The following is a 25,505-nucleotide window of genomic DNA, read 5'->3' as shown; positions in this document are numbered from 1 at the left end:
AGCGTTTGGTCATTTATCTGCATAGGACAAGCAAGTGATACAAAGTACATAACAAGCACAGCCTCTACAATGGAGCCACGCAACTTACAGATAACTGATTGCTTGTTACACTGTATTGACAAGACTGCAATGCCACATGTGTAGACGATGTGAAAGAGCCCATGTTCTATGTTCCCAAGTTTTAAACACAGTCAAAACTATTTCAAAGTAGTTCTGCTCTCACCTACAATTGGTAAAATCGCGAACTTTTTGAATATGACATAACGTTAGCGCATTGATGTGAATCACACTGCTGCTCTCTCATTTAGCTATTTGCGCCTTACGGAGTGTGGTTGTTGTGGATGGTTCTTCACAAATCTATATGTGTATTTGAACCCAATAATGTTTGAATTCAAGAAGTTTAAGCTGCCAATGAATCATTGTTTTTGAAACCAGTGGACAGCCAGTAAAAAATGCCCTCTTGCAACAGCTGCATATTGCGGATCCAAGCCTATGGAATAAAAACGGGGCTTTTATTGCTCAACCTAATTCATGCTGATAAAAAAAATATATATCCATAGGCCTAATGGACATATTCTGAAACTTGCACACTTTTAATAGACTTAAATTGGCAATCTGTAATTGCTACATCTATTTTTGGATTTATAAATTATATATACATTACCGGTCAAAAGTTTAAGAACACCTACTCATTCAAGGGCTTTTCTTTATTTTTACAATTTTCTACATTGTAGAATAATAGTGAAGACATCTTAACTATGAAATAACACATACGAAATCATGTAGTAACCAAAAAAATGTTAAACAAATCAAAATATATTTTAGATTCTTCAAAGTAGCCACCCTTTGCCTTGATGAAAGCTTTGCACACCCACAGCACTTATTTTTCAACTCGAATCAATGAGCCCAATCAGTCCTCCATGACAACAAAATCATAAACAACAGAGTAGGGCTAGCTAATAAGTCCTTAGTTTTGGGGTCATGCTCAGGTAAAACAATTTGGCTAATCTATACTTCCATATTTCCAAGTCCTATTCTTGAAGGTCAAGGGGTATAACATTTATTGGAATGACTGGAATTCTGATAGACTTTGGTTTTTAATGTAAAGATATAATTTAATCGTATTTTTATATGTAGTAGAAAGCGATGGATTAGAAGAAGCCACATAACCAATCCATAAAGTTCATTTTAACATCCATATATGGCCAGCTATGTAAACTTTAACATTGATTTATCCTGCAATAGATGTATTTCAATTGGTAACATAAATGTATTGTCTGATTGTTGGAGTGTGTCCCTGGCTATCTATACAGTCAAGAAAACAAGAAAATCGTTTGGTTTACTTAAAATAAGGAATTTGAAATTATTTATACTTTTACTTTTAATACTTAAGTATATTTTTGCAGTTACATGTACTTTTGATACTTAAGTATATTTAAAACTAAGTGTTTTTAGACTTTTAGACTGAAGTAATATTTTACTGGGTGACCTTCATTCTTACTTGAGTCACTTTACGGTGCGGAAAAGCGTCATACTGCTTTTGCCTATTGATTTGCTGAGATGACGCACCAGGAAATATTCCCGACCAATGCGCCGATTAGATCAAGATTCTTGGGCGGAGCGTTGCACGTTTTATGTCTAAGTAACCATGTTTATTTCTAATTTAAAACCAGCCAAAGTTCATATTTTTGAAGAACTGTCTTCTGAAGTGTGAGTGAAATTTGCCCAGACATGGATACTGTATCAGACTCGATGCTTGTGAGGGGACTGGTGTTCATAGGTGGCTTCACAGTGCTGTATTACATGCTCAAATGGTCCTGGATTTGCTGGTGTGGATTCAGAGTGTATGTGCTGTCAAAAGTTTGGCAAACTGATTTAAAGGCATATGGACAATGGGCAGGTAAGGCAGGCTACATGTTATGAAAAGGAAGCTATTTTTTACAGTAGACTGATATTTGTTTATTTATGAAAATAAATGCATTCTCTTTTTAGTCATAGTGATGGCTATTTTACATTATTCTTTAGACATTCTCTACAAGATAAAAACACATTACTACAGTAGACTGAGGGCGGGTTAAACCAACATGGAGTAACTCTTAAACTGGGTTAAATCAAGGTGTATCTATTAATATTGTTGCACCAAATGTTAAACCTAGTTTTAAATGAATCCTAGTTAAATTACATTATTCCTCTAATCTACGTTTAGTTTTCACTTTAAACCTAGATGAATTGTAAGCCTGTTGCTAAATTAATTTTAAAAATTGTATACATTTAGATTGGAGATTAATTCTAAACTGCCACTTGAGGTGGTTTAACTGATTAAATGACAGCATATCTACTGCGGAGAGACCAAAACGAGTTCCTCAGAGAATAATTAGAGACCTGTTGAGTTTTCTGATAATTAACTCATTAGTAGGCTATTTACGTGCCCATTTTGTACAACAATTGAATTGGGGTTTATGATATTGCCTTGGTACGAATGATGATGTTATGCAACATGCTGTAACGGGCCTGACAACGGTAACATTGTAGTGAAGTAGTGTTAACGTTAGTTTTAACATGCATTATAGGCATTGATATTTAACAGTTATTTATGCTTACTAAATATTGGTGGGTCAAGTTGTCCGTCGTCATCATAGGGGTTATGGAGAGGGTCAAACTGCTGAGGAATCATCTCGCATATCTTCTGGGAGAGAGGATCAATTCCATTGGACGGAGGCCCCCCTCCGGTCTGAAATAGCCCCCGCCTCTCCTCTGCCGCATCCTTTTTGGCTTTCGCCTTTGATTGTTTTCCAGGCCGCTTTCATCCAATTTGGGTCCCTCTTCTCTTTAATCCGTGCCGATCCATTACATTTGTCGCATAAAATGGCCCAGGCGTCTTCCTTCTTTTTGACAGTCGTGTTGTCTGTCTTTATATCCTCCAGTATGTTCCTAAATTCCTCCATCAGCTCCGACAATAGGCGGTTAGCGGACAAATAATAAATGGGTCATTAACGTTAAGTAATGACAATAATAAATAATACAAAAAAACAAAACCTAGATTAATTTAAACCATGTTGGTGCAACCCACCCTGAATGTATCATGTTTCCCCTGTGCACCTTACCCTAGCCAAATCAAATCAAATCACAAATCAAATCAAATTTATTTGTCACATACACATGGTTAGCAGATGTTAATGCGAGTGTAGCGAAATGCTTGTGCTTCTAGTTCCGACAATGCAGTAATAACCAACAAGTAATCTAACTAACAATTCCTAAACTACTGTCTTATACACAGTGTAAGGGGATAAAGAATATGTACATAAGGATATATGAATGAGTGATGGTACAGAGCAGCATAGGCAAGATACAGTAGATGGTATCGAGTACAGTATATACATATGAGATGAGTATGTAAACAAAGTGGCATAGTTAAAGTGGATAGTGATACATGTATTACATAAGGATGCAGTCGATGATATAGAGTACAGTATATACGTATGCATATGAGAGGAATAATGTAGGGTAAGTAACATTATATAAGGTAGCATTGTTTAAAGTGGCTAGTGATATATTTACATCATTTCCCATCAATTCCCATTATTAAAGTGGCTGGAGTTAAAGTGGTAGCCCTGTTCAATGGAAGACTGAGAGAGGCAGGTCACATTCCACTTTACAGCTCACTATTTTGCCCTGTGCACAAGATGATATCTACTGTTAGGTGGAACAGGATTTGTGTGGGCAATGGTCCACTTCAGTCTCATTTGGAAACTTAACTTTCCTGTTGGTTATTGCAGCACATCTTTTTACATTTATGGCAGCAGTTGGAGAAAAGTTGTTGCCAGTGCTTGACAAAGGCCACTACAAAACAATTTTACAAGTCTCTGATGACAAAGTATAGTATGCTTCCACCGAGCAGGCCAGGATAGCAGCATTCCTGCCAGCATTGTGAAAGAAAGGAAGAGAGAGATCCTTAAATGTTCCTCCATCCTGCAGTTTTTCAAATCAAATCAAATCAAATGTTATTTGTCACATACACATGGTTAGCAGATGTTAATGCGAGTGTAGCGAAATGCTTGTGCTTCTAGTTCCGACAATGCAGTAATAACCAACAAGTAATCTAACTAACAATTCAAAAACTACTGTCTTATACACACAAGTGTAAGGGGATAAAGAATATGTACATAAAGATATATGAATGAGTGATGGTACAGAGCAGCATAGGCAAGATACAGTAGATGGTATCGAGTACAGTATATACATATGAGATGAGTATGTAAACAAAGTGGCATAGTTAAAGTGGCTAGTATACATGTATTACATAAAGATGCAGTGGATGATATAGAGTACAGTATATACGTATACATATGAGATGAATAATGTAGGGTATGTAAACATTATATTAGGTAGCATTGTTTAAAGTGGCTAGTGATATATTTTACATAATTTCCCATCAATTCCCATTATTAAAGTCGCTGGAGATGAGTCAGTGTGTTGGCAGCAGCCACTCAATGTTAGTGGTTGCTGTTTAACAGTCTGATGGCCTTGAGATAGAAGCTGTTTTTCAGTCTCTCGGTCCCAGCTTTGATGCACCTGTACTGACCTCGCCTTCTGGATGATAGCGGCGTGAACAGGCAGTGGCTCGGGTGGTTGTTGTCCTTGATGATCTTTATGGCCTTCCTGTAACATCGGGTGGTGTAGGTGTCCTGGAGGACAGGTAGTTTGCCCCCGGGGATGCGTTGTGCAGACCTCACTACCCTCTGGAGAGCCTTGCGGTTGTGGGCGGAGCAGTTGCCGTACCAGGCGGTGATACAGCCCGCCAGGATGCTCTCGATTGTGCATCTGTAGAAGTTTGTGAGTGCTTTTGGTGACAAGCCGAATTTCTTCAGCCTCCTGAGGTTGAAGAGGCGCTGCTGCGCCTTCTTCACGATGCTGTCTGTGTGGGTGGACCAATTCAGTTTGTCTGTGATGTGTATGCCGAGGAACTTAAAACTTACTACCCTCTCCACTACTGTTCCATCGATGTGGATAGGGGGGTGTTCCCTCTGCTGTTTCCTGAAGTCCACAATCATCTCCTTAGTTTTGTTGACGTTGAGTGTGAGGTTATTTTCCTGACACCACACTCCAAGGGCCCTCACCTCCTCCCTGTAGGCCGTCTCGTCATTGTTGGTAATCAAGCCTCCCACTGTTGTGTCGTCCGCAAACTTGATAATTGAGTTAGAGGCGTGCGTGGCCACGCAGTAGTGGGTGAACAGGGAGTACAGGAGAGGGCTCAGAACGCACCCTTGTGGGGCCCCAGTGTTGAGGATCAGCGGGGTGGAGATGTTGTTGCCTACCCTACCCGGGGCGGCCCGTCAGGAAGTCCAGTACCCAGTTGCACAGGGCGGGGTCGAGACCCAGGGTCTTGAGCTTGATGACGAGCTTGGAGGGTACTATGGTGTTAAATGCCGAGCTGTAGTCGATGAACAGCATTCTCACGTAGGTATTCCTCTTGTCCAGATAGGTTAGGGCAGTGTGCAGTGTGGTTGAGATAGCATCGTCTGTGGACCTATTTGGGCGGTAAGCAAATTGGAGTGGGTCTAGGGTGTCAGGTAGGGTGGAGGTGATATGGTCCTTAACTAGTCTCACAAAGCACTTCATGATGACGGAAGTGAGTGCTACGGGGCGGTAGTCGTTTAGCTCAGTTACCTTAGCTTTCTTGGGACAGGAACAATGGTGGCCCTCTTGAAGCATGTGGGAACAGCAGACTGAGATAGGGATTGATTGAATATGTCCTTAAACACACCAGCCAGCTGGTCTGCGCATGCTCTGAGGGCGCGGCTGGGGATGCCGTCTGGGCCTGCAGCCTTGCGAGGGTTAACACGTTTAAATATTTTACTCACCTCGGCTGCAGTGAAGGAGAGTCTGCATGTTTTCGTTGCAGGCCATGTCAGTGGCACTGTATTGTCCTCAAAGCGGGCAAAAAAGTTATTTAGTCTGCCTGGGAGCAAGACATCCTGGTCCGTGACTGGGCTGGTTTTCTTTTTGTAGTCCATGATTGACTGTAGACCCTGCCACATACCTATTGTGTCTGAGCCGTTAAATTGAGATTCTACTTTGTCTCTATACTGACGCTTAGCTTGTTTGATAGCCTTGCGGAGGGAATAGCTGCACTGTTTGTATTCGGTCATGTTTCCAGTCACCTTTCCCTGATTAAAAGCAGTGGTTAGCGCTTTCAGTTTCACGCAAATGCTGCCATCAATCCACGGTTTCTGGTTTGGGAATGTTTTAATCGTTGCTATGGGAATGACATCTTCAACGCACGTTCTAATGAACTCGCACACCGAATCAGCATATTCGTCAATGTTGTTGTCTGACGCAATACGAAACATATCCCTGTCCACGTGATGGAAGCAGTCTTGGAGTGTGGAATCAGCTTGGTCGGACCAGCGTTGGACAGACCTCAGCGTGGGAGCTTCTTGTTTTAGTTTTTGTCTGTAGGCAGGGATCAACAAAATGGTGTCGTACCCATTGTCCGACCTGATCTCTCTCAGAGACCTCTCACTGCAGAGGATGAGGAGACACAACAATAGTAGTAATATGTAATTATGGAAGTCTGCGGACTAACTAATTCTGACCATGATCTCCTTTTTACAGTTGTCACAGGGGCTACCGCAGGGATTGGCAAAGCTTACGCAAATGAGGTGAGTCTTTACTGATTCTCGCCTGTGTACAGACAAGATAGAAGAATGCATAAGCATGTAATTCAAGTGCTTTGTAAAATGAGTGTTTTCTCACGTAACAGTTGCCTTTCTTCCTGGACACTACAGTTGGCCAGAAGAGGTCTGGACATTGTACTGGTCAGCCGGTCAAAAGATAAACTCCACATTGTCGCCAAGGAGATTGGTGAGTGAAGGGCTGAGATGGAAAAACATAACTAAATGAAGAGTTGAGGTACAAAAGATCAATATGCAAATGTAATTGTCCCTTTATATGAAATTGTACGTCAATATGTTTGTTCCAGAGAGCCAACATGGACGCCAGACCCAGATCATCCAGACAGACTTCACAAAGGGCCATGACATCTACCCTGCTATAGCTGAGGCACTACGGGACCTGGACATAGGCATCCTGGGTAGGGAACCTATGGCAATGATATATAGGAGGAAGAGAACAAGGAGTCAAAAGGGGACGACAATCAGGAAATGAGAAAGGAACTAAAGCTAGTCTGCAATTAAATGTAGAATGTGCTCTTATTACCGTCATCATACAGTGCCTTCAGAAAGTATTCATACCCCCACATTGTGTTGTGTTACAGCCTGAATTGAAAATTGATTTGAAAAAACACAAAACCCCATTATGACAAAGTGAAAACATGTTTTTAGACATGTTTGCAAATGTATTGAAAATAAAATACAGAAATATCTCATTTACATGAGTATTCACACCCCTGAGTCAATACATGTTAGAATCACCATTGGCAGTGATTATAACAGTTAGTTTTTCTGGGTAAAGTCTCTAAGAGCTTTGCACACCTGGATTGTAAAATATTTGCACATTATTATTTTTTAAATTCTTCAAGCTCTGTCAAGTTGATTGTTGATTATTGCTAGACAGCCATTTTCAAGTCTTGCCATAGATTTTCAAGCTGATTTAAGTCAAAACCGTAACTAGGCCACTCAGGAGTATTCAATGTCGTCTTGGTAAACAACTCCAGTGTATATTTGTCCTTGTGTTTGAGGTTATTGTCCTGTTGAAAGGTGAATTTGTCTTCCAGTGTCTGTTGGAAAGCAGACTGAACCAGGTTTGCCAATGATAAGCATACCCATAACATGATGCAGCCACCATGATGCTTGAAAACATAGTGGTACTGAGTGTTGTGTTATGTTGGATTTACCCCAAACAACACTTTGTATTCAGGACAAAAAGTTAATTTCTTTGCCACTGGTTTTGCAGTTTTACTTTAGTGCCTTATTGCAAACAGGATGCATGCTTTGTAATATTTTTATTCTGTACAGGCTTCCTTCTTTTCACTCTCATTTAGGTTAGTATTGTGGAAAAAGTACAATGTTGTTGATCCATCCTCGGTTTTCTCCTATCACAGCTCCTTAAACTCTGTAACTTGTTTTAAAGTCACCATTGGCCTCATAGTGAAATCTCTGAGCTGTTTCCTTTGTCTCCAGCAACCGAGTTAGGAAGGACGCCTGTATCTTTGTAGTGACTGGGTGTATTGATACACCATCTAAAGTGTAATTAATAACTTTACCATCCTCTAAGGGATATTCAGTGTCTGCTTTTTTTGTTTAAATATCACCCATCTACCAGTAGGTGCCCTTCTTTGCGAGTCATTATGAAAAGCTCCCTGGTCTTTGTGGTTGAATCTGTTGTTCTAAATTCACTGCTCAACTGAGGGACCTTACAGATAATTGTATTTGTGGGGTATAGGGATGAGGTAGTCATTCAAAATCATGTTAAACACTATTATTTCACACAGAGCCCGTGCAACTTATTATGACTTGTTAAGCACATTCTTACTCCTGAAATTATTTAGGCTTGTCATTACAAAGGGGTTGAATACTTATTGACTTGAGACATTTCAGATTTTCATTTTTAATGAATTTGTAAACATTTCTAAAAACATAATTCCACTTTGACGTTATGGGGTGTTGTGTGTAGGCCAGTGACAACACATCTCAATTTAATCCATTTTAAATTCAGGCTGGAACACAACAAAAAAATGAAAAATCAAGGGGTGTGAATACTTTCTCAAGGCACTGTAGCTTTTCTCTCTTTCAATGGATGTTAGTAGTGAAATGTAATACTAAATTACATAGAAATATATTCTGACACTCCTCATTTACAGTTAACAATGTAGGCATGAACTATTCTGACAAGTTGGTACATTTCCTGGACATTCCCAACCCTGAGCAGGTAGGATTCACACACACCCCCACTCACATTAATGGTCTATGTATACAGTTGAAGTCGGAAGTTTACATACACTTGGGTTGGAGTCATTAAAACTCGTTTTTCAACCACTCCACAAATTTCTTGTTAACAAACTATAGTTTTGGCAAGTCGGTTCGGGAGATCTACTTGTGCAGGATGCAAGTAAACTTTCCAACAATTGTTTACCTACAGATTATTTCACTTATAATTCACTGTATCACAACTCCAGTGGGTCAGAAGTTCACATACACTAAGTTGACTGTACCTTTCAACAGCTTGGAAAATTACAGAAAATTATGTCATGGCTTTAGAAGCTTCTGATAGGCTAATTGACATAATTTGAGTCAATTGGAGGTGTACCTGTGGATGTATTTCAAGGCCTACCTTCAAACTCAGTGCCTCTTTGCTTGACATCATGGGAAATGAAAATAAATCAGCCAAGACCTCATAAAAAAAAATTGTAGATCCCACAAATCTGGTTCATCCTTGGGAGCAATTTCCAAATGCCTGAAGGTACCACGTTCATCTGTTCAAACAATAGTACGCAAGTATAAACATCATGAGACCACGCAGCCGTCATACCGCTCAGGAAGGAGATGCGTTCTGTCTCCTAGAGATGAACGTACTTTGGTGCGAAAAGTGCAAATCAATTCTAGAACAGCAGCAAAGGACCATGTGAAGATGCTGGAGGAAACAGGTACAAAGGTATCTATATCCACAATAAAACGAGTCCTATATCTACATAATCTGAAAGGCCGCTCAGCAAGGAAGAAGCCACTGCTCCAAAACCGTCATAAAAAAGCCAGACTACGGTTTGCAATTGCACATGGGGACAAAGATCATACTTTTTGGAGAAATGTCCTATGGTCTGATGGAAAAGTAATAGAACTGTTTGGCCATAATGACCGTTGTTATATTTGGAGGAAATAGGAGGGATGCTTGCAAGCCGAAGATCACCATCCCAACCGTGAAGCACGGTGGTGGCAGCATCATGTTGTGGGGGTGCTTTGCTGCAAGAGGGACTGGTGCACTTCACAAACTAGATGGCATCATGAGGGGGGAAATTATGTGGATATATTGAAGCAACATCTCAAGACATCAGTCAGGAAGTTAAAGCTTGCTCGCAAATGGGTCTTCCAAATGGACAATGACGCCAAGCATACTTCCGAAGTTGTGGTTAAATGGCTTAAGGACAACAAAGTCAAGGTATTGGAATGGCCATCACAAAGCCCTGACCTCAATCCTAAAATTTGTGGGCAGACCTGAAAGTGTGTGCGAGCAAGGAGGCCTACAAACCTGACTCAGTTACACCAGCTCTGTCAGGAGGAATAGGCTAAAATTCACCCAACTTATTGTGGGAAGCTTGTGGAAGGCTACCTGAAACCTTTGACCCAACTATTTAAAGGCAATGCTACCAAAAACTAATTGAGTGTATGTAAACTTCTGACCCACTGGGAATGTGATGAAAGAAATAAAAGCTTAAATAAATAATTCTCTACTATTATTCTGACATTTCACATTCTTAAAATAAAGTCGTGATCCAGACTGATCTAAGACGGAATTTTTACTTGGATTAAATGTTGGGAAAACTGAGTTTAAATGTTTTTGGCTAAGGTGTATGTAAGCTTCCGACTGCAACTGTATATATCATGTTTTGTGTGCCATTTTGATTCTAACAAGGTAATAATGTACTATGGTTGGATTTATAGCTTCAGTTAATAGTTGAGTTAATTTGTGTTTTCATTCCTCCCTAACACAGAGAACCACCCAGGTGATTAACTGTAACATCCTCTCTGTCACCCAGGTGAGATGATCTGTCAGGACTTAGAGACTCCCTCTGAAGTTCTATGCATGGTGACACGATCGTTTGTAGAAACGGACCAAGGCGCAGCGAATGTTGAGTTTAATTTATTAATAGTGAAACTTAGCAAAAGCAATTAACAATAAACTAATAACGAAACGTGACGACAACGGAGTGCTGACATACAACTACCCATAATCATTATCCCACAACCCACAGGTGGAAAAAGGCTACCTAAATATGATCCCCAATTACAGACAATGATTACCAGCTGACGCTAATTGGGAATCATACAAAATCCCCAACATAGAAAAACAAAACTAGAACCCCACATGGAAATAATAACCTAGACTAACCCCCCAGTCACACCCTGACCTACTCCACCATAGAAAATAAGGACTCTCTATGGTCAGGACGTGACACATGGTCCATGTCTTGGTTTATGTTTCTAAACTAGTGTATGGCTCATACAAAGTCATAGCTTTTAATATTTGGTCATTATGTGAAAAATATAATGCTAACATTTAGAAGATTAACGTTGGTGTTGTTGAACATGATGATCATGATGCGGGTGATGATGGTGATGGGGGTGAAAGAGGATTCTGGTGATTATGGAGATGTTGGTGATGGTACTGATGGTGTTATCATTCCTCAGATGACCAGACTGGTTCTCCCACGCATGGTTTCAAGGTACATATGCATCATGGTGATGTCAATGAAACGTGAATCTTATTAATGATTTCAATCTATGGAATTGTCCCTTTATTTACCTGTCCTGTCTTTCCCAGAGGGAACGGTCTGATCATCAACATGTCTTCAGAGGCAGGTGCTCAACCACAACCCATGCTGTCTCTCTACTCCGCCACCAAGGTGCCACTCCCTTTCACTTAACTTTCTCTCACTCAAGCATACACAATGTATCACACACATACACGCTCAACCTCATGTACATACACTGAACAGAAATATAAACGCTACATGCAACACTTTTACTGAGTTACAGTTCATATAAGGATATCAGTAAATTTAAATAAATTCATTCGGCTCTAATCTATGAATTTCACATGACTTGGCAGGGGTGCAGCCATTGGTGGGCCTGGGAGGGCATAGGCCTACCCACTGGGGAGCCAGGCCCAGCCAGTCAGAATGAGTTTTTCCCCACAAAAGGACTTTATTACAGACAGAAATACTCCTTAATTAAAAAACCCTCACCCCTCCAACGATCACGCAAGTGAAGAAACTGAATGTGGAGGTCCTGGACTGGCGTGGTTACACGTGGTCTGCGGTTGTGAGGCCGGTTGGACATACTGCCAAATTCTCTAGATCGACTTTTGAGGCGGCTTATGGTAGAGAAATGTTGTGGAATATTCTAATCAAGTGAGAGAGACTTTGTCAGTTTTTCAAACAATCATCTTTATTCAATGTCGATGAATTATTGCAATAATGAGGCTGGTCGACCCAACACCTTGAGTGTTGGATTGAGAGTCTAACCTTTACAAAAAATGCTGTTTCTTATATAGCTGACACTAAGAATGCTTGTTATAGGTGACACTAAGAATGCTTGTTATAGGTGACACTAAGAATGCTTGTTATAGGTGACACTAAGAATGCTTGTTATAGGTGACACTAAGAATGCTGGTTATAGCTGACACTAAGAATGCTGGTTATAGCTGACACTAAGAATGCTTGTTATAGGTGACACTAAGAATGCTTGTTATAGGTGACACTAAGAATGCTTGTTATAGGTGACACTAAGAATGCTGGTTATAGCTGACACTAAGAATGCTGGTTATAGCTGACACTAAGAATGCTGGTTATAGGTGACACTAAGAATGCTTGTTATAGGTGACACTAAGAATGCTGGTTATAGCTGACACTAAGAATGCTGGTTATAGCTGACACTAAGAATGCTGGTTATAGGTGACACTAAGAATGCTTGTTATAGGTGACACTAAGAATGCTGGTTATAGCTGACACTAAGAATGCTGGTTATAGCTGACACTAAAAATGCTGGTTATAGCTGACACTAAGAATGCTGGTTATAGCTGACACTAAGAATGCTGGTTATAGCTGACACTAAGAATGCTGGTTATAGCTGACACTAAGAATGCTGGTTATAGCTGACACTAAAAATGCTGGTTATAGCTGACACTAAAAATGCTGGTTATAGCTGACACTAAGAATGCTTGTTATAGGTGACACTAAGAATGCTGGTTATAGCTGACACTAAAAATGCTGGTTATAGCTGACACTAAGAACGCTGGTTCCACACCTCCCATGCAGATTGGGGGCACCATAAGACATCTTGGGTTCATCTGGTTATCTGCAGCTGATATTTGTTCTACTCCTCCAAGTTATCTCTATCTCAAGTCACACACACCACATCTTATCTATGGAATGCAGGCTGTCAGCCCAGCGACATATGTCGCACATGCACCACTAATCATATAATGGAATGTGGCTGTTTAGTTTTCATCACCAATCAATTGTCAGCTCAAGCTATCTCTAGAAAAAACCCATGTCCTCGACACCCAGACTAGCTGCAGGAAGCTAGAGTAACCATGAAAACACAGCATTAGTAGGACAGAAATGTCTTACTGTTGTTAAGTATATATTGTTAACTATTATAATCAAACAAATCAGGTGAATACGTAATTCCTCTCACGGAAATTAACACTCAATTCTCTGGCAACAGCTTTGGTGGACATTTCTGCAGTTAGCATGCCAATTGCACACTGCCTCAAAACTTGAGACGTCTGTGACATTGTGTTGTGTCACAAAACTGCACATTTTAGAGTGGCCTTTTATTGGCCCAGGCACAAGGTGCACTTGTGTAATGATCATGCTGTTTAATTAGCTTCCTGATATCCCACACCTGTCAGGTGGATAGAAAATCTTGGCAAAGGAGAAATGCTCACTAACAGGGATGTAAACTAATTTGTGCACAGAATTTGAGAGTAATAAGCATGTTGTGCGTATGGAAAATGTCTGTGATCTTTTATTTCAGCTCATGAACCATGGGACCAACACTTTACATGTTGCGATTATATTTTTGTTCAGTGTATACAGTTGAAGTCAGAGGTTTACATACACTTAGGTTGGAGTCATTAAAACTTGTTTTTCAACCACTCCACAAATTTCTTGTTAATTATTAATTATTAATTGTTATTATTAATTATTTTACTTATAATTCACTGTATCACAATTCCAGTGTGTCAGAAGTTTACATACACTAAGTTGACTGTGTCTTTAAACAGCATGGAAAATGTCAGAAAATTATGTCATGGCTTTAGAAGCTTCTGATAGGCTAATTGACATAATTTGAGTCAATTGGAGGTGTACCTGTGGATGTATTTCAAGGACAACCTTCAAACGCAGTGCCTCTTTGATTGACATCATGGGAAAATCAAAAGAAATCAGCCAAGACGTCAGAAAAGAAATTGTAGACCTCCACAAGTCTAGTTCATCCTTGGGAGCAATTTCCAAATGCCTGAAGGTACCACATTCATCTGTACAAACAATAGTACGCAAGTATAAACACCATGGGACCACGCAGCCGTCATACCGCTCAGGAAGGAGACGTGCTCTGTCTCCTAGAGATGAACCTACTTTGGAGCGAAAAGTGCAAATCAATCCCAGAACAACAGCAAAGGACCTTGTGAAGATGCTGGAGGAAGCAGGGACAAAAATATCTATATCCATAGTAAAACGAGTCCTATATCGACATAACCTGAAAGGCTGCTCAGCAAGGAAGAAGCCACTGCTCCAAAAACCGCCATAAAAAAGCCATACTACGGTTTGCAACTGCACATGGGGACAAAGATCATACTTTTTTTTTTTTGAGAAATGTCCTCTGGTCTGATGAAACAAAAATAGAACTGTTTAGCCATACTGACCATTGTTATGTTTGGAGGAAAAAGGGGGATGCTTGCAAGCCAAAGAACACCATCCCAAACGTGAAGTACGGGGGTGGCAGCATCATGTTGTGGGGGTGCTTTGCTGCAGGAGGAACTGGTGCACTTCACAAAATAGATGGCTTCACGAGGCAGAAAATGATGTGGATATATTGAAGCAACATCTCAAGACATCAGTCAGGAAGTTGAAGCTTGGTCGCAAATGCGTCTTCCAAATGGACAATGACGCCAAGCATACTTCCGAAGTTGTGGCAAAATGGCTTGAGGACAACAAAGTCAAGGTATTGGGGTGGCCATCACAAAGCCCTGACCTCATCCGATAGAACATTTGTGGGCAGAACTGAAAAAGTGTGTGTGAGCAAGGATGCCTACAAACCTGACTCAGTTACACCAGCTCTGTCAGGAAGAATGGGCCAAAATTCACCCAACTTATTGTGGGAAGCTTGTGGAAGGCTACCTGAAACGTTTGACCCATGTTAAACAATTTAAAGGCAATGCTCCCAAATACTAATTGAGTGTATGCAAATTTCTGACCCACTGGGAATGTGATGAAAGAAATACAAGCTGAAATAATCAATCTCTCAACTATTATTCTGACATTTCACATTTTTAAGATAAAGTGGTGATCCTAACTGACCTAAGACAGGGAATTTTTCCTATGATTAAATGTCAGGTATTGTGAAAAATTTAGTTTAAATGTATTTGGCTAAGGTGTATATAAACGTCCGACTTCAACTGTATATGCCATTCAGCAGATGCTTTTGTCCAAAGCGACTTACAGTCATGCATGCATACATTTTGCATACAGATGGTCCGGGAATCAAACCCACTATCCTGGTGTTGTTAGTGACATGCTCTATAACAGCTACAGAGAATCAATGTTATCCATTCTTTTCTTGGCAGATTTTTGTGACATATTTTTCCAGATCTCTGAATTCAGAGTACAGGTCACAGGGAATAACAGTTCAGGTAAAATACTTTAAGAATTTTGTATCACATGCACTCCTGTTACAGTATCCTTCCTTGCATCTTTGTGTTTCTTCCAATCGCTTGTGCTTTCTTAATTTCCTCTCCTTTAGTGTGTGGCTCCCTTTATGGTGTCCACTAACATGACCCACAACTTGCCCCCCAACCTGTTGTTGAAGAGTGCCAGTGCTTTTGCCCGTGAAGCTCTGAACACAGTGGGTCACTCCAGCTACACCAGCGGCTGTGTCTCTCACGCTCTTCAAGTAGGAACTCCTCTTATCCACTCAAATATTCAAAACAAACTACTCTATAACGTTTTTGTTACCTTAGCCAAAAATGAGCCATACAGAATATACTATTAGACTATTTTATGTGATTGTAAATATCTCGGTCTCTCTTTGCCATCTCACAGAACATTGCTCTGTCCATTTTCTTCCCTGATTGGCTACGCCTTTCATCCTACTGTGTGAAGCAGACAGAGAAATTTGCACAGAGCATGGAGAAGAAAATTGATGAAATGACAGAACGTTCTGCAAGCAAAGAGGACTAAGGAGTGCAAAGGAGGTTGTTACTGAAACGTTGGTGGTGCTTTAAAGAGGTCATATTGGAAATTGAAACGAGTTTTACTTCATATGTAGAGAACTAATTGATCAATGTTACTGTTTTTGCATTGACTGCCATTGAAAGGTATTGGTAATAGGAAAGAGATTGTGTAATGTTGATGTGATGTAATAAGCTGACCCCAAATCCATCATGAACTATATAGCCTGAGTGCAGCAGAGTATGATCTGTGGGAGACTCTCAAACAGGCTTCTATAGTACATATGTTAGCTATATACTTATTAGGGATATAGACTACAACATAACTGAATGCTTGAACATATGCATGTTCTGGTTGATTTGGACTTTTAACATAGTACAATTTTTGGCATCAACATTTACATTTACATTTAAGTCATTTAGCAGACGCTCTTATCCAGAGCGACTTACAAATTGGTGAATTCACCTTCTGACATCCAGTGGAACAGCCACTTTACAATAGTGCATCTAAATCATTTAAGGGGGGGGGGGTGAGAAGGATTACTTATCCTATCACATTTTTGTGATTTCGATTTTCTTAGAAATAAATAGAAAGACAATTACTTTTGTTTATTTTATTGCCTTTTGCCAACCCATTCACAAATGACTGTCAAATTGTTGTTACTGAGTAACATATGTGTAAAGGAAACAATATGTTAAAAAACACATGTTTAATGTAATTATTTTGGTTTTTGACATTTTCTATTGCGTCATTTGCTTGGACAGAGTCCTTATTAACTCACAAGCAGCCTGTCTGGCACTCACTGGTCAGTCCACAGACTCTAGAGAACAGTCTGTCTGGCACTCACTGGTCAGTCCACAGACTCTAGAGAACAGTCTGTCTGGCACTCACTGATCAGTCCACAGACTCTAGAGAACAGTCTGTCTGGCACTCACTGATCAGTCCACAGACTCTAGAGAACAGTCTGTGTGGCACAACCTGAGAACAGTACATGGATTCTGAGTAGAGTCAGAAATATACAGTAACTTCATAGGACTGTAAAGAGGAAACTATTCCCTGCTTAAGCACAAACATCCCCCCACAAGTTGTGAAATGTGTAAGCTTTCATATAGCGCCAACTACATGCCTCTAAATTAGTAAATAGTTTTTATAGATACCAAACTCCTTGCAGTAACATTCTGTTTCCAAAATCTGTACATAAGAAAAGCATAGCAAGACAGCATAAAAATAGAAATCATTTTTCCAAATAACAAATGAATGGCATGATCCTGAGCATTTGGTATAAGGGTGATGCATTATAAATTAGACTAAATACATCAACAATCCATATTTAGTCTGCCTGCCAGTGGCTTAATGCTTGTGTATTATGACAATATTGTCAAGCATTAGGAACTAATGTAGTTCATAGCGGTTTCAGGAAGTTTGAATTCATGTTCCATCATGGACCACATAGTAGTCCGAAGAAGCAGCATTTCAAGCACAACCAATTGGTGAGTGACCCAAAATTCCAAGAGATCATTTGGTCCAAAGACACTTGTGAGCTCTCCCAAACTGGGTCACAATCTGAAGAGAAATACACTGGGGAAAGGGCTCAATGGAAAGCGATTGTACCAGCATCAAATAACAAATAAAAGAACACAAGGAACACAATATTCTAGTTTCCATAGCTAGTTAGCATATGTTGCCCTTTCTGTATTTCAGAATCCATTTTCCCTCCATCACCATTCAACCTATCATATGATTCTTCTTTGGTCCTGTGCCGCAGAACAGACCATTTGATCTACTGACATGTAACATTCACTCACACTGAATCAGTGTCACTCTCAGGCCACACGGTCAATTCCAGAGCGGAGGTTTTTTATGAAAACTACATCTGCTATATCAGGCACAACATACATGTATTTATATTATTACCCAACCAACAAAGGCATGAGACAAGTACTCCATTAAATTACAGTTAACAAATAAATATATTACAGAAAGTAGGTAGATACCACTGTGATTGACTAGGTGTTGAATGTGTTCATTTGAGAAATGAGTGAATGTGTCAATGAGTTACAATACAAGGTGTGAAACTACATGCCCAGGGAACAGAGCTATACTTATAGGTCCATGTTCAGTTGACATTTTGATAGTGTGCCTGTGTGTTTATTTTCTAACTAAAAAGTATGTTATGTAAAGTAGCTCATATTGTAAACATTTAGACTGCCCTTTCTATCATGTTCAGGATGAAGTTAATTACATGACATTTTGATCCCATAAATACAGTGACACACTCAAAGCTCAGTGCACGTGACTGGGGTGAGACCATGAATCAAGAGGGTTGGGACTAAACCATAAGTCACAGCTTCCAACTGACTGAGATATGTGTGTGATTGGCTGGAGTGAGCAGGGGGGCGTGGTAAATACAGGAAGCGGACAGCAGCCTCAGCACTGTGCTCCATCAGCATCCTGTTGACTGCAGACTGGAAGTCCTCTGAAAGGGCCTGGGCCGGCTTCGTCAGGTCCTCCAGCTCTGGGTCCTGTGTCTGTCCGTAGAGCTGCACCACAGAGTCCCAGGGCACTATCTTGATGGAGGCCCTGATCCTCAGCTTCCTCAACAGCTCCTGGTAGGTCTCCTCTTTAACCACCCAATCCTGGTCGCTGGACTCTGCCTCCACACAAAGGAATGTTCTCATTCTTGCATGGCGCCAGCTGCTGGCCATGTTGAGAACACATGCCACCTGCAGCAGGAAGAGACTGCACACGTCCACGGAGGCTGCAGACGTGTTGTTCGGCTGCAGCAGGTTGAGGGGCCACACGTCGATGATCCTCGCGGCCCCGTCCATCTTGGTCCCCATGCCCTCTCCCTGCAGCTGGAAGAAATGGCGGCCCAGACACACGTTCTTACTCATCTTGATGGCATCCGAGATGATTCCCACATACTCCTCTGACGTGAGCCAGCGTGGGCTCTCCACTTGGCAGACCGGGGGAAGTGGGCTTGCAGAGGGCAGATCCACCCTAAAATCACCCCCACCAGACCCTTTTCACTCACAAAAGGCAGGGTCTTAAAGTATAATCACAGTTATCGTGAACAGTGTGGTCTATTTATTGTTTGTGTTTAACTTTATTTGTGTGATCACCAGCCAACGAAGACTGGACTTTAGGGGGAGTGTCCTGTGATAATTAGCCAATCCATAAGGAGGGTAGAAGGTTAATGAACTTCCCTTTCATCTGGTCGACATACAATACTGTATGTCCTCTGACACTGCGCATTGCTTAATCTGACACCCTCACACATCTTTGAACTCTGTATTCATTCACAGAACATCTCCCTCCCTCTCGTCAGAGGAGTAGACAATGTCCTCATGCAGCACTCCAGCCTTCTCATGTTGCAATGAATCTCCTTCGCGCAATATTCTATCTAGCCAAGAAGAGGCGCTGTAATCACAGATGACGAACTACCTCTAATTGTTGGAGGACTATGTTGTAAAATCTTTCAATTAGTTATATTTCGATATAGTTCAAATGTTGGGAGATTTGGTCGATTGCGCAATTAACAACTTAACCGGAGGATGCACCACTTCAACGACCCAAAACCAAAGGTTATATTGTTGTTGAGGACAGTGCCGTTTTATTCTGACTGACTGGTTAGCTGCTAGCCAACAGTTGGAGTTGCTAGCTACCCAGCTAGCTAATCTTAAAAAGTCACGTCTCCAGCTGGCCTGCTAACCTCATTTACGTTAACATTTATTGTAAGGGATATATCTCGCTAGTTTAGTGTTTTTCAATGCGTTGTTTGTTTAGCCTTTGTGCAACCATATGAGTTGGGTTTCTGGGTGTTTCATTATAAGGTTAGCTAGCTACGAATAGTCGCTTGCAGTAACTGGAGCCAAAAGTCTGACTTCATTTAACAAAAATGAGATAGAAGGAAGACACCAAGTACATTTCCCGCTGATTTTAGCGGCTCTGAATTGGATCGAAAGTTTTGTGTGTGAGGCCTGCAGGTCGGGCTTTCACCGAGCTAGATTAGAACCGTACGCTGCCTGTGAACACTCTTAGGCCGACAGCTCACGCTGCTAGGCTGGAGGCCGGGGATTTCAACAAATGGAACGAATGGAAGTGGACCAGTGCGCAGGCGCAACTACCGGGAGCGGCGGAGGGGCCCTTCGTAGATCGAACAGCGCCCCCATGATCACAAGCGTCAGGTCAGTGAAATTGATATTCTCTTTGAGTGAATGCAACTGTATGTCATTTTGTTTTTCATGTCTGCTTTGGAATGACTGAGTTTTATTGTATTGTTTGTTTCCCTCCGTGTAACAGTGATGGTATGACAGTGTTCAGTCCAACTAGTTCAGTCCGGTATCGGCGGAGCAGTGTCTCTGTGAATCCCAGTTGCCCTTATCGGGTGAGTGTGAGTGTGTGTGTGTGTGTTCTGTCTGACTAAGTTGGTGTTGAAATGCCTTCAGTGTTTTCTGATCTCTCAATCTCCATGTATTTCTGTCTGTCTCTGGTCGCCTGTCTGTTAACTTTCAGTATTCTGTCACTTACTCCTTCAAGAGGAGGCCGACAATAATACCTCCAGTCTTGTTTCCACAGGCTGTTCCCTTGTCCCCTTTCTCATTGGGTGGTGAGAGACCAGACCACAAAAGGCAGGTGAGGACAAGGTTAGGGATATTTGTGCAAATGCCTGCCTCTGAGTAATGATGCTGGTTTGAGTGTTTGCTTATGCATTTGCCTGTGTGTTAGTACAGTTCTGTGTGAGGTGCTCACATTGGTGTTTCAGAGTGTGTGCAGCATGCTGTAGTATGTGTAGCATGCTGTAGTATGTGTGGTGTATGACCACTGACTGGAAGTTTTTATTTTTGTTCCAGGTTGAGAATATGGAGATGACACTCAGGGGGAGTCTTCAGAGACTAAGGTATGGTAGTAAAACGCTGTACAAATGCACATACATACACACTACTATGTTTTCTCTCTCTCTTGCTGTAGTGCTTCCAACCTGGTCCCTCCTCCTGTCAGTCACTGGCATGACCATTCATCAGGGGTGAGTACTCCCTCTGTGTTCTGCATGTGACTGTAGTGCTTTGTCATACCAAAGCATGGACAGAAGTGTAATGAATGAATGATTAATACATAGATGGATAAAGAGGCTTCTGACCATTTATTTATTTATCTTGGTCCGCTGTCTTTCACAGGGATTCCATTCACAGGACAGTGGTGTCACACCCAATTCGTCCCCTAGTCCAACTCGAAGGTTTAGGGGGTAAGTTGAGTTCCACGCTGTATGGCAAACTAAATTGAGTGCAGATTCATTGCCATCCTATGATTGTGGACTGACACTGTGTCCACACCATCTTAACACAAAATGTGTCCCCCACCAGGCCTACAGTTAGTTCTACTGTGAGATGGCCTGCCCTGACTCCACTGAAAAGGAAAGGTAAGAACGGTGCTTCAAGAATAGTGCTTACTTAGCTCAGTCTTGGTGTGTGTGTTTGTCTGTGTCCTCTCCTCCATCCTGTTGTTCTGCCATGTAGGAGGTGTGGAGTCTGATGGCCCGCCCAAGAAGCTGTTTGTTGCCGGGGTAACAGAACCTGCTCACCGGACTAGTTACACAGTCAGGTGAGAACTAGAAACATACGCACACAAACACACTCTTGCAAATATGGTGCTAGCTGCATCTCTGTTAACCTCTTTCTATATTTCCTTCTTTCCCCTTCCCCCAGTGTGTCCCAGGCGTCAGCAGACTCTCCTACAGGTGGTGTGTCTGTGTGTGATGCCAGTCCCCAGGGTAGTCCACTGTCCCTGTCTCCTCCCCCCTCTTACCAGCCCAACATCTAGACACCCCAACACTAGGAGCCTATCATAGACCAGGACTACAGTCCGCCTGTCAGGGCCCTGGATCCCTCTCAACACAGCCCCACCCACCCAGTCCACCTACAGAGCCTGGGAATCAACTCAGTAAGCCTATCAGAACCTTAGTTTCTACGCAATCTGCCTATCAGGGAGCACTCCTCTCTCTCAAACCATCAGAGCCTTGGGGAAACATATTCCTTGTCTCCTGAAGTAATCAGATCTGGATTTGTAATCAAGATAATATCTAGATGTTTAACAAAGACTGGCACCCGTGCTTTGTTAATCAAAAGGTTTCAGGAAATGCCCTGCTAAAGGAAGTTGGTGACCAATGCATTGTAAGATAGTGTCAGGGTGAAGAGATTGTGATGACAATGGGAAAGAACTTAGAAAATAATTTGACTAAATTCTGGACTCAATTTTTGCTGTAGTTGACATGTGGGTTGTGATAACCAATGTCAACAATGGTTGTAATTTTCCTTGTTGGGATTTTCTTTTTCTCATATCCAGAGGTGTTACTGGTACTGTAAAACAGAATGACTTCCAATAGTCTTCCAATAGTCAAGAAAAGGCCTTGTCTGAAGTTGTGTTCAGGGGTAACGGTGGGGGAACGTTATATCCCACTGAACGGGACCCAATGGTCCAGTATTCTTTGATAGTCCAGAAGTTAGCGCTCAAACATGAAACATTAAGTCACCACAGCGGACTGCCGAGCCGGTGTATATGTGAATAGTGTATTGACATGTGAATACGAGGATATAACCAGGGCTGCCTTTATGGCCCTTCACTTTCTCTGGCTGTGGGGGTTTGTACTGTAAATATAGAATCCCCAAGCAAAGCTCTGCCCAGAGGACCCTCCCAATCTTGGTCCTTAAGGGCCCAATCCTAATGATTGTTCTGCGTGGATACTGGTAACTCAAATTTTAGCACAAATCTGTCATTAACATGACAGAGCAATTCCACTGTATCAGCGTGACACAAACCATGTTTCCATCCACAGTTTTTATGCCAGTAAAGTCATATTGTATAAAAACTTTTTTTTTACGACCGCTGTGATGGTAACAGGAAGTTTCAGTACAATTTCCTAAATGCCGACAGATAATTTGTGAATTCGACATGATGGGATCTTTTTGTCTGTAAAATAAATTATGCGAGAAATGGCTTTATGCTCTAATATTGATAAAATAACCATCATATCGAAGTAAACTTGGAGTCACACGATGACGTGTTGTCCTCCCACTACAACTCAGGGAAACAATGCAGTTTATTAGCCTACAGATTAAATAAGTTATGAACTTCACAGGGTGGGGAAAGTGCACAATGCTCCTTTGTAATAAATATCGAGTCTTATTCTGGTGACATGATCGACACTTGACTGCCATTTTGACAAATAAAAATATTCTGGCTCTTATCCATAATAATCTCATCATGTAGACTAGGCAACCTGCATTGTATTGGCTAGAGCGCAGGTGCCAAGACCAGAGTAAGCACATTTGCTATTTAACACAACTGTTTGTGGCCAAAGTATTGGTAGAGTGAAAACTTAAGCGAAAAAGTATGTTTTGTTTGCACTGTCATCACACCGATTATTATCGGCCAGTTTGGTGGAAACCACCACCGTATTTTAGAATATTCAAATGATAATCTGTCGCCAATTGGATGGAAACCTAGCTACAGACTCACATTTACTTGACGAAGGAATCACCTCTTGACAGGTGTGAGTGTGTGTTCTTTAGTTAGTTAGAAAGGACCAGGACTGGGGATCTCAGTCTTCTGGGTAGAGCGTGATATTACCCTTTTTCTATATGAGTACTTTAACAGAGGTAGTCTGTGGGGTGTTAACATACATTTTTCCCATGGATTACATTGCTGACCGGTATATTCAAATTCTGTAAAGTGGTATGGTTATACATGCTCAGTACCCTGGTAGATAACATAAGTGACATCAAGGGCATATCATGCTGTTTGGGTTAATGTAATTTATGGGAAAGTTGTGGTTTTTAACTGACTATGTGACCTCCAGACCTTTTGACTTGTGAAATATATAGTCTATATAAGCTGCAGTGTCTTATACAAAAACAGAATGTTATTGACAGTAACTGTAATACTCTTAATTCAAATACCCTTTCCAGAGCTGAGTTTTACAGCAAATGTCTCCTTTTTGTAGACCTACTTCCAATTTCACAATTTTGCACAGTATTAGTTTCACATTATTAATCAATATGGCTGTTACATGAATGGGATCATATCCCGGTTTTAAGACATGCTGTTGCTTTGTATATTTTGCTTCATTTGCTCGTTTCTCATCAGGTTACTGTCTCTTGTCCTGTCTCAGAGAAGTGCTTGGGTCAGCAAGGGTTGAGGGTCGTCTGCTGATCTTAACCACTGATTTTAGATGGAATTCTGTTTTTCCTTAGTGACAATCAGTGAATTTGGAGGGAAATAAAAACCTCCAGTTCAAGTTATATTCATGTTCACTTATTCTCAAGACTGTAGTTATATTGACTGCATACATTGTTTAGATTGACAACCAGCATCACAGCTCCATTTCTCGCCAAGGTGTATGATTGAGATCCTAGTGTAGATGATCAACTCACGTTGCCAAAGTCAAATGATTACCGTTTCATACTCATTGTACAGACAGACTAGCTTTCAGACACATGCATTCGATACTCTTTCCTAATTATGGGGAGATATCCTGTAAATGCATACTGAGTCAAATGACATGAACATCCACAGAAGATGCTGATCTGTCTGATATAGCTAACTCCATTTTAATCTGCGGTTAACCTACAAGTAAAACTTGCAATCAAATGGCACTAACATTCAATGGTAGTTTCACCAATCCCATCCTTGTTGCAGAAGATAAACTAGAGGGAAATAAATATATTTGGACATGATCTGAAGCCAAATATAAAATATTTAAATAATCTGTTGATGTTCATTGTAGTTGACCCACAAGGTTTGCATGCCTTATCAGCAGTGTTTCCCAGTGTCCTGTCATATGAGACCACTGCCTGTAGGAGACAAACAGAAGCCACGTCTGGCCGTCTCAATTGCAATAATTCAAGGAGACCAGCTGGTTGTTGCGAGGTCAGTTAAAAACACTTGTATTGCCATTTACTGATTATTTTATTGTTTCCTTTTCATTATTGTTGCTGTTGTCATTATACAAAATATCACATTTAAAAAAAACAATGTGAACAGCCACAATCTTAAAAATGATTGTTTTCCAAATATGACATGTCAGTATTAGAGGGCTCCTTTTACTCTTTTTATTTTATTTTTTACTGACAATAGAATAAAACAGAGAGAGAGAGGAGGTGGGAAAGGGAATTAAAGCACATTGCCAGAACATTCAGACAAGTATTTTCAAACTGTAAATAGCTTTGACAAGTCTCTACATAAAGAGAAGATTGTATTTTTATGGAACTGTAAGCACGAGAAAGTGAGAATGTACACCTTTTTAAATATTGTATTATATATATATATAAATAAATATCATGATAAAAAGACACTATTTTAGAAAACTTGTGGACTTTCC

The 25,505-nt window shown here is 40.9% G+C and overlaps 2 protein-coding genes across 4 annotated transcripts; both read left to right on the top strand.

Moving 5' to 3' along the window:
• The first annotated feature begins 1,597 nt into the window (after nt 1–1,597).
• LOC135550639 (very-long-chain 3-oxoacyl-CoA reductase-like) lies at nt 1,598–16,949 on the top strand. 3 transcript variants are annotated; one of them, XM_064981635.1, is made up of 11 exons: nt 1,598–1,900; nt 6,616–6,662; nt 6,789–6,864; nt 6,983–7,093; nt 8,822–8,889; nt 10,667–10,711; nt 11,364–11,398; nt 11,497–11,578; nt 15,526–15,591; nt 15,702–15,851; nt 16,064–16,949. In XM_064981635.1, exons 1-11 carry the CDS (start codon nt 1,732–1,734, stop codon nt 16,136–16,138), a joined length of 924 nt encoding a protein of 307 aa, XP_064837707.1. In that variant the 5' UTR covers nt 1,598–1,731; the 3' UTR covers nt 16,139–16,949. The 3 variants fall into 3 exon arrangements, with proteins under 3 accessions (XP_064837707.1, XP_064837705.1, XP_064837706.1); XM_064981633.1 differs by having other exon boundaries at nt 16,001–16,949; XM_064981634.1 differs by lacking the exon at nt 10,667–10,711 and having other exon boundaries at nt 16,001–16,949.
• A 1,597-nt stretch (nt 16,950–18,546) lies between these two features.
• Nucleotides 18,547–25,478, top strand: LOC135550635 (P2R1A-PPP2R2A-interacting phosphatase regulator 1-like). The gene is made up of 9 exons (XM_064981629.1): nt 18,547–20,316; nt 20,432–20,516; nt 20,708–20,764; nt 20,983–21,029; nt 21,101–21,155; nt 21,307–21,374; nt 21,493–21,548; nt 21,646–21,730; nt 21,835–25,478. The coding sequence occupies exons 1-9, from the start codon at nt 20,216–20,218 to the stop codon at nt 21,947–21,949; spliced, it is 669 nt and encodes a 222-aa protein (XP_064837701.1). The 5' UTR covers nt 18,547–20,215; the 3' UTR covers nt 21,950–25,478.
• Nucleotides 25,479–25,505: the final 27 nt, after the last annotated feature.

Source organism: Oncorhynchus masou, chromosome 12 (assembly GCF_036934945.1).
Source record: "Oncorhynchus masou masou isolate Uvic2021 chromosome 12, UVic_Omas_1.1, whole genome shotgun sequence".
NCBI lineage: Eukaryota > Metazoa > Chordata > Actinopteri > Salmoniformes > Salmonidae > Oncorhynchus > Oncorhynchus masou.
Note: the sequence above shows the minus strand (reverse complement) of the source record. Positions and strands in the feature narration are given on the sequence as shown.

Coding starts and splice junctions, on each gene's coding strand:
- LOC135550639 (XM_064981633.1), top strand. CDS start 1,732: ATGGATACTGTATCAGACTCGATGCTTGTGAGGGGACTGGTGTTCATA. Junction 8,890..10,666: donor ACATTCCCAACCCTGAGCAG/GTAGGATTCACA, acceptor TCCCTAACACAG/AGAACCACCCAGGTGATTAA. Junction 15,592..15,701: donor CACAGGGAATAACAGTTCAG/GTAAAATACTTT, acceptor CCTCTCCTTTAG/TGTGTGGCTCCCTTTATGGT.
- LOC135550635 (XM_064981629.1), top strand. CDS start 20,216: ATGGAACGAATGGAAGTGGACCAGTGCGCAGGCGCAACTACCGGGAGC. Junction 21,375..21,492: donor CCAACTCGAAGGTTTAGGGG/GTAAGTTGAGTT, acceptor GTCCCCCACCAG/GCCTACAGTTAGTTCTACTG. Junction 21,731..21,834: donor CGGACTAGTTACACAGTCAG/GTGAGAACTAGA, acceptor CCCTTCCCCCAG/TGTGTCCCAGGCGTCAGCAG.